Source organism: Meles meles, chromosome 7, assembly GCF_922984935.1.
Source record: "Meles meles chromosome 7, mMelMel3.1 paternal haplotype, whole genome shotgun sequence".
NCBI lineage: Eukaryota > Metazoa > Chordata > Mammalia > Carnivora > Mustelidae > Meles > Meles meles.
The window spans coordinates 876,191-884,536 of record NC_060072.1 but is presented as its reverse complement, the minus strand read 5'-3'; the positions used below and the strand labels follow the sequence as shown (position 1 = coordinate 884,536).

The following is an 8,346-nucleotide window of genomic DNA, read 5'->3' as shown; positions in this document are numbered from 1 at the left end:
AGGCCAGCTGGGCAAGTCCGGCAAGGGATGTCTGGGCCTCTCCGTCCCCGGGAGGCACGTGGAGCTGTGCAGGGGGCTCAGACCACTGCGGGGTGAGGCTCGCCTGAACGGGCTCGGCAGGCACTGGGCCCTCACATCCCGGTGCCCACACCTTTGTGTGGCTCCCCTCCCCCCGAGTGTTGGGGAGACCGACCAGAAGATCGGGGCAGAGTGGCGGGCACACCTGGCTCTGTGCGCGTGACTGCGTCAGGACGGCGGTTGTCCCTCTTCCTGGGTTGCTCTCTCCTTGGCCGACCGCGGAAGCGGCCACCCTGGCGGGCACCACATGCCAGAACCGAGGCGCCGTCTGGCCAACACCAGCAAGAAGCCGGGCCGCAGTCCCGCCCGCAGGAACGGAATGGTGCCGGCAACCGGAGCCCGCCCGCCCCGGCGCGGCTCCCGACAAGACCGCAGCCGCGTGACACCGTGCGAGGACGGCGCCCCAGACCTGAGAGAGCAAGTGTGCGTGGCCTGAGCTGCCACCTTCTGGCGCTTTTACAGCAAAGGCCGCGGGCGTCTAGGTCCAGGGCCCTAATGCCAAGGCCTTTCAGAAATCCGGGGGAGCCGAGGACAGCCTGGCCGGCTCCAAGGGGTACGTCACCAGCTGCTGGACACACACCGAGCGCCGTGGCAGACCGCGGCCGGGCTGACTTCTGAGACCTTGCGGGAAGGAAGCGGGCTGGGCGGCGGGTCGGGCCATCAGTGCGTAGAATGACGGGCGTGGAGCGGCAGGGACGGTGACGGTCGCGCAAGGCTGCGGAGCCTGAGTCCCCGGCCCCCCTCGCCACTCCCAGAGCCACTTCCTGGGACGGTCAGTAGAAGCTCGACAGCGAACGCCATCAACGATACGATTTAACTAAGAGACAACGACAGTGAAATCAAGAAGGGGATTGTGTGGGGGTCACGGTCTCCGCAGCCAACGGCGCCCGCAAAGCTCAAGTTTGCAATGGGAATGAGCCTGCCGCCGGGAGAACCGCAGGGTTTCAGCGCCTCCGGACGGGTCCGCCTCGCCCGTCTCCGAACTCGCACCGGCCCGCGGCTGCTCCGTTGCAGTTAAATCGGCCTTTTCTCACCAAGAGGAAACCGCGCACTCTGCCTTCAACTCGCTGGCCGCGCTCTCTCGGGAGGACCGCACCCATTCCTCGCACCCATTCCTCTCACCGCCTGGCCGCCGAGAAGAGTGGCCCCGCGGGGTCGGACTCCCACCCGCCAGGGGCGCGCCCTGGGCCTCATCCCCTCTGCCGTGCGGATGGCGGTTCCTGTGATCCGTCCCCGCGCCACCGACCACCCTGACCCGCGGATGCAGACGGAGGAACGTTGTGTGTGAGACGCGTGCTGGGCGGGTGACCTCGGGAGCCTGGTTAGTGGACATCGGCCGGCCTCCAGGTCAGAAACGGCCCTTCTGGTCTGGACGCCAAGACTGTGAGTCTGTCTCCCGTCCCCTCACACGCCCCACTGCCGCGGGCTGCCCCGGGCCAGAATCCAGGAGAGGAGGCAGACGCGCCAACCGGGCTCCTGGAAGGCGCAGACACGAGAGCACGGAGATGCAGGTTGCTCCAAACCGCACATAGGTGAGCAAACATTTAACTTCACGCCTCGTCATCTGCTCTATAAATACGGCCCTTCCGGGGATGGCGGGTGGGAAGCCCTGCCTGGGCCGCCCCGCCGGGCTCCCCGCTGAGGAAGTCGACCTTGTCAAGTAACTGTCCGGCCCTCCTCTGCACTTCCTCCCGCGCTCATCTTTGCGTGGGTCTCCCTTTTCCTCTTTGTTTCTGTTACATTTTTATAGATCAGTAAAACGGCTTTTCCCCTTCAAACCTGAGGGTCCAGCTGCTGTGAATCTCTTCTCCGGAACCTGGTGCTCCACCCTCCTGGCTGCCCGCTCCACGCAGCCCTGCAGGCCCCCCACACCCCCACGGCACAGGGCGGCTTCTGTCCACGCCCCTGTCCCAAACCGGCCCTGCCCGCGGGGGCCCCCAACCCCCTGCCCTCCGGAGCCCTCCCTTCTCGGCCAGCCCCCCAGAACTCAGATGGGTCCCGCCGGTCGGATGCCAGCCGCCGAACGCCCAGTCTCACAGTACGACCCTCGCCCCACGGCCCCTCGGAGCTGAGCCCGGCTCCGGGCACGCGGGAGGGGCCCCCGCAGCCACAGCCCCGAGCACACAGCAGAGCCCGCACAGGCTGGCCTCTCCCTCCGCGCCTGAACATCCGCGCCACAAACACAGCTGGGGGGCGGGGGGCAAACACACTCAAGGCACCTGTGACCTCCGAGAGCCCCACACGCCTGGGCGGGGGCTGAGCACCACGGGGACGCCCGACGGAGGCAGCAGGCAGCCTGGGCTCCGGGCCGGGACCACAGCGATGCGGCAGTTCGGGGCCCAGCGAGAGCACCTTTGGAAGCAGAGTCCCTGGGCCCTGGGGACGGTGCGGCGCCGGGGACCTGGGGTGCACTCTTTCTTCTGCCTTAGAGCCAACGGTGTTTCCTTTCCTGTGAGGGGCGTCTGTCGTTTGCCGTTGTTTTCCTCCCACCGCTGGTCTCTTAAAGATGAGTCACTCGTAAGGCGGTCTGGGGGGCTCGGTGGAGCCTCTGACTCTTGATTTCAGCTTATCTCAGGCTCGTGAGATCACGTCCTACCGTGGGATCGCGTCCTGCGCTCAGCTCGTGGTCTCCTTGGGACTCTTCTCCCTGTCCCTGCCCCTTCCCCCCAAATAGATAAATCTTTTTTTTAAAAAAAAAGAAGAGGGGCGCCTGGGTGGCTCAGTGGGTTAAAGCCTCTGTCTTCAGCTCAGGTCATGATCCCGGGGTCCTGGGATCGAGCCCCACATCAGGCTCTCTGCTCCGCGGGGAGCCTGCTTCCTCCTCTCTCTCCCTGCCTACCTCTGACTAGTTGCAATCTCTATCAAATAAATAAAAATCTTTAAAAAAAAGAAAAAGACAACTTGTAGAGCTTTATGTGTTAAGGAAAGACTTTTCTGTGGCTTGGGTTGAAAACTGTCTTTTGACACTAACAGATCTGGGGACATGCACACACAAACTTTTAAATATTACATTGTTCAATATATTACTATTTTCTTTTATAGTCTCCAGAAGTGTAGTCATATTTGGAAAGGGCAACCCCACTTCCGTGGCTATAAATGATCATTCATGTTTTTCTGGAATTTTCATTATTTCACTTTGACCCATTTGAAATATACCTGCTATCAAGAAAAATAACTGTGGCCTTAGAAGGGTATACATACATGTGTGTTTCTATCACAAAAAAAAAAAAAAAAATCAATCCTCAGGAAAGCTGTGTGTGCCTCCCAGAGACCCAGGCTCCCTCTCTCCTACGGCTCTTGCCATTCTCCACCGCACAGAACAGCTGCTGCAGCCCCAGCCGCCACGTCCACATTCCAGCCAACAGAAAAGAAAAAACAGCAGGAAAGAGCTCTCCTCCCTGCAACAGAAAAGAAAAAACAGCAGGAAAGAGCTCTCCTCCCTGAGGGCGCTTCCCTAAAGTGACACTTCCCATTACGTCCCATGGGTCGGGTCTGCTGGCCTCTCCGGGCCACATGGGGCCCTGGGGGACCGCAGTCATTACTCCGAGGGCGAAGGGGCATGGTGGGAGGGGGGGCGGATCTGCGGGGGTCTGGGCCACACGCCTCCTGGGAAGGAGAGCCTGCTCTCGCCGAGGTCGTGATCCCCGAGCACATGAACCTGGGGGGTGTGAGGCCCTAGAGAGGGCATGACCCGGGAGGGACACAGGGTCCCCGTCTGTCACGGGGAGACCACGAACTCTGCCAACTGAGAGCAGGAGCGAGAAGGCCGGCCAAGGTGGCAGGGATGCAGGGCCCTGAGCTGAGCCACAGCATGAGCTCCACCCACACCTCGGACACCCGAGGAGCCAGGCTATGGTTCTGCCCCTTCGCGCTCGGAGCAGAGCCTCACCGCCTGGAGCAGAGACACTGAGCAGGTCCAGGCCTGAGTCCCCGGGCCCCGTGTCCCCGTGTCCACCGGGCAGCCCAGAGACGAGAGAATCCCGGCCCCAGATGACCTGCAGGTGTGGCGGGAGAGAAAGCCAGCGGGGCTGACCCAGAGCACGTGGTTGGTGCCTGCCATCTGTCCCAGGCTGCCTGGCTCCCACCACCAAGGGTCCCCACGCTGGCGCTGGGCCCGCGCACACCCACCCCAACAGCAGCTCCCCTCCCGGGATGCTGACTTCTGGTGCTGACGCCAAAAACCTAGACAAGAAGGGACCATTTGCTGCCCCCTTCCGGTAGGTGCAGAGTGGGCTGCCCCCAGGAGGTGACCCAGCAGAGCCCCAAGGTGACACCACGTACCAGGCCCTGCTGGGCAGGCGCCTCACTTCCCGCATCTCCCGCTCACCTTGCCCGGCCGCAGCCCCGACCCCAGCCCTGAGCCCTGAGCTCCGCGGGCAAGGCTGGCTTCTTAAGAAGCCCCCGGAAGCAGCACGTGGTGGGGTCTGAGGCAGGTCGCATGGGAGCCCTGCACCCCCGCAGCCCGTCCCAGGCGACTGTTAACACGCTGGGAGGCATGACTCCACTCCAGTGGACGCCACTAACAGAAAGCTCGCTCTGCTCAGACCCCGGCGGCACCTTCTTCCAGTCTTCGGTGTGACTGTGACCATGACCTGGACCGCGAGCGGGTGGAAGGGGCCGCCAGCTGCCCTCCCCAGCAACCTCGGTTGCCGCCCTAGCAGGGGGCCGGGGGGGGGGGGGGGGCGGGGCCTGGGGTGCAGACCCAGCTCTGTTGGCAGCCGCGGCCGGCATCAGGCCCACCGCGACACCCCCGCCACCAGCTGCCCCCCGCCGAGGGCCATGGCAGATAAAAAGCGTCCGTCAGACACAGGACAAGCTATCAAAGGAAGACATTTTATTTTCAAGTTTCTATGGAGATGTTACAAACAACGGAGACTGAAGGGGGAAAAGAAAAAACATTTAAAAATTTTAAAACTACCAGTTTAAAATAAAAATATGATTAGGTAAAATAATAAATAATGCCATCCCATGACAACGTTAAGATGAAGGCATGTCACGTGCCTCGATGAGCCGGCGGGGACAGGCTGGTGCGAGCCCACCCAGCGCCCTAGAGAGGGAGGAATGAAGTGGCCACACCGTCCAAATCTTGACTTTATTTTTTAATATAAAAACCGCATTTTTGGAAACCCACCCTACCTTTTCCCCTAACATAATGCTTTACCTCTTAAAAATAAAAATAAAGTACTAATTCTATATACATCACATGTACCATACAAAAATGTATCCAAAGTTTCTATTGCTACCAAAGTGATCTAAATTAAAACAAGTTACAGAAAGCCCCTCATTGTAAACAAAAGATTACAAGTTACAAAATCAAAGAACACACAGCCAGAGTCATTTACACAACAACCAACACATCCGGCTCCCAAAGCAAGTTGAATTTTTATGTGCTTGTATAAAAATGCATATCAATATACTTCTGCAAATTTATCTTTCATTATAAAGCAAATGAGTACACTTTCTACAATAAATATCCCGCTGGGAGGCACACCCGTGGGCAGGCGAGGGCGGGCTGCGGAGGCTGGAGGCAGGCGGGGCGGCGAGGACGTGACACCCAGAGGACCTGCCCGCCCCGGCCCTCACGGGGGACGGCGGAGTGTTTTTGGTGATTTGCAAGTGATGTACACAGCATAAATTTATTCTCCACCTCTTTCCACAAAGTACCATCAAAATAATGTCATTTTCTTTCTTAAAATACACATTTGTCATTGTAAATTTACATCCCGTCTTATTAAATAGTGGTACTCCGTGTAAAGAGCATGATTTACAAAATTATTAAACATTCAAAAGTCTTTAAAAAAAAGCTACAGGTCAAAGAAAGTGAGGCGAGCAGCGGCCTCCAGCCGGACGTACGGCGGGCACAGGCGAGCCGGAAGGGCACAGCCGCGCCGTTCAGAGCGCCCAGACGGGGATGTTCCCAGAGAACTTGGAAATAAAACTGGCCCCGAAGGAAAGAACCAGGCCTAGAGATCAGAATAAGTTAAGTCTGGAACAATATACACGCATGTACAGCTTATCCACACTATGGACAAGGCCACGCGAAGGCGGGCGGGTCAGTCGATGTCACTGAGGTCGCTGGCGGGCTCCCCGTGCACGCGGCTCAGGTGGCTCATGGCGCGGTCAAAGGCGACCCTCACAGCCTTCCTGATGCTGGAGTTCCGCCCCTCCATCATCTTCAGCTTGTCTATGGTCTCGTCCATGCCCAGGGGGACCATCTTGGACTTGGGGAGCCATTGCCTTTTTAAGAGAGAAAAGAGGGGAGCGGTAAGGGCCGCCGGCACGGGGACGCAGCAGCTCCAAGCTCCTGGGCTGGCGGGGATGTACGGCGGATGCCAGGCGCTCCAGGGCCAGCCCATCAGCCAGCCCTGACCAGCCTGTGAGCCCTGGGAGGGGCCGGGGGCTCAGGGACAGTGCGCCGATCAAGTCTTCACCGCGTCTCCTCCACGACACTTCCCAAGGGGCCACTGCACCCTGGAGGCTGGCGGGAGACGAGCACAACCCATCAGCCTTCCCTACCTTACCTGAGTGGCCACCAAGGGCACACACTGACACTCCCTCGCACAGCGAACAGGGGAGGGCAGGGCCACACGAGGAGGGGTGGGCGGGTGGACCAGGCTGTGGGGCGGCCGCCCAGCCCTCAGACTGGATACGGTGGGCACGAGCCCCCACCGCGTCTGACCAGGACCAGGTCACGGTGAGAAGAGTGAGACGGAGGTGAGACAGAGAGACAGGGGTGAGGAGTGCCCCTGGGCCCCAGCGGCACACACAGCGCGATCGGTCTACACCCGCCACTGGCCCCACACGGCCCCTCCACGCCAGGGAGCCCCTCGCCGGCACAGGGAGCTCTCGGCACAGAGACCACTAACGCGCATTCCATGCGTGCTCGGGGACAACAAGGGACCCGAGCAACGTGGGGGTTGTAGGACCCCAGGCCCAAGAGCACTGCATAGACCCACACGGGAGAGGAAGTGACAGGGCCCGGTCGGCTGTTCCCCAGCAGGACCCTGGAGCGCCAAGCGGCCTGACAGCAAGGCCAAGGCCGGCCCCGGCATGGCCTGCGCCCCAGCACTCACCAGCTTCTCTTGTTGTCGAAGAAGAGAACGAGGAACAACTTCTCGTCAGCCTTGGTCTGCATGTGCTCACCTATCTTCAGCACGTCCAGCGGCGGGGCCGGGATGGTGACCCCGTTGTGGTGGCCGGGCACACGTGGCATCTTGGGGTCGATGATCTGTCGAAGGAGGACACGTGCGGGTCACGTCTGCGGGCCCATCTGCCACGGCCCCGGAACACACTGCTCCCTGACCCTGCACACACGTCCCCCGGCCGACGCTCACGGGACACTTGTCCCGACAACAGCAGCGGCACGGCCCCCGGACTCAGGACCCCACAGCTCGGTACCCTGGCTTCCCAAAGGGCAGCCCACGGACCCACACGACGCACAGCCCAGGGCCGTGGCCCCACAGCCCGCTGCCCCGAGGCTCACCAGGGCCGGATAGGAGGGATAGCCACTGCACTTGGCCCACACGACTTTGAGAGGCTCGAGGACGGAGGCCGCAGCATCGGTTGAAATCCACATGCTGTTCTGACCGACCTCTGGGCAGAGAAAGGAAGGACGCGGGGCGTCATTGGGAGGGCCGGGCGCCGGGCACGTGTCAGGCCACCCCTGCAGGAGTCCCAGCAAGACCCATTCCCACCCGACCCCAAAGCCTGGCCCGGCCAGCACCAGCCCAGCAGGTCCCTCGCGCTCCACCAGATGCGGAAATGTGGGGAACCGGCAGGCCTGCGGTCCCCCACATGTGGCTGCAAATGGCCACCGAGCCTAACGTCGGCGGCCTCCAGAGTCTCATGACCAGGAAACATTTTGACTGAGTATCCCCCACACAAAACAATAATGCACAGGACAAAGCCGCCCCCGTTATCCCCACGGTCCCCCTTCCCGCGAGCAGCAGCCGTCCCGACACGCGCTGAGCTCACACCCCCCTGGGACGGAGGCCAGCTTGCCCCGCCCGACACAGCGGGCACCCACATCACAGCCCGTGGAGGACGGGGCCCGGACTCACCTGCGGCGATCCTGGCCGCCTTGGCGTAGTTCCCATTCTCGATGCAGGAGATCAGCTCGCTGCGGTCCTCCAGCGTGTGCCGACGTACCAGGGCGGGCTTGCCCCGGCCACACCTGGGCGCGCTAAAGCTTCAGGAGGAAAAGCAAAGCCGTGTCAGGATGCGCTCCTTCCCCTCCGCTCCCTCTGCAGCCGGAGCCGGGCCCCAGGA

At 61.2% G+C, this 8,346-nt stretch overlaps 1 protein-coding gene across 7 annotated transcripts in view; it reads right to left on the bottom strand.

The window, feature by feature from the left end:
• Nucleotides 1-4,899: 4,899 nt before the first annotated feature.
• Nucleotides 4,900-8,346, bottom strand: part of BRD1 (bromodomain containing 1) — a 41,755-nt gene continuing 38,308 nt past the window's right edge. For 6 of the 7 annotated variants that reach the window (XM_046013358.1, XM_046013360.1, XM_046013363.1 and 3 more), the window contains 4 exons: nt 8,139-8,266; nt 7,562-7,671; nt 7,152-7,306; nt 4,900-6,315 (listed from right to left, as the gene is read on the bottom strand). In XM_046013358.1, coding sequence (XP_045869314.1) covers nt 6,132-6,315; nt 7,152-7,306; nt 7,562-7,671; nt 8,139-8,266 — 577 coding nt within the window. In that variant the 3' untranslated portion in view covers nt 4,900-6,131. Of the gene's footprint in view, nt 6,316-7,151; nt 7,307-7,561; nt 7,672-8,138; nt 8,267-8,346 lie in introns of those variants that run through there. The other variant, XR_006819729.1, reaches the window with a different exon arrangement.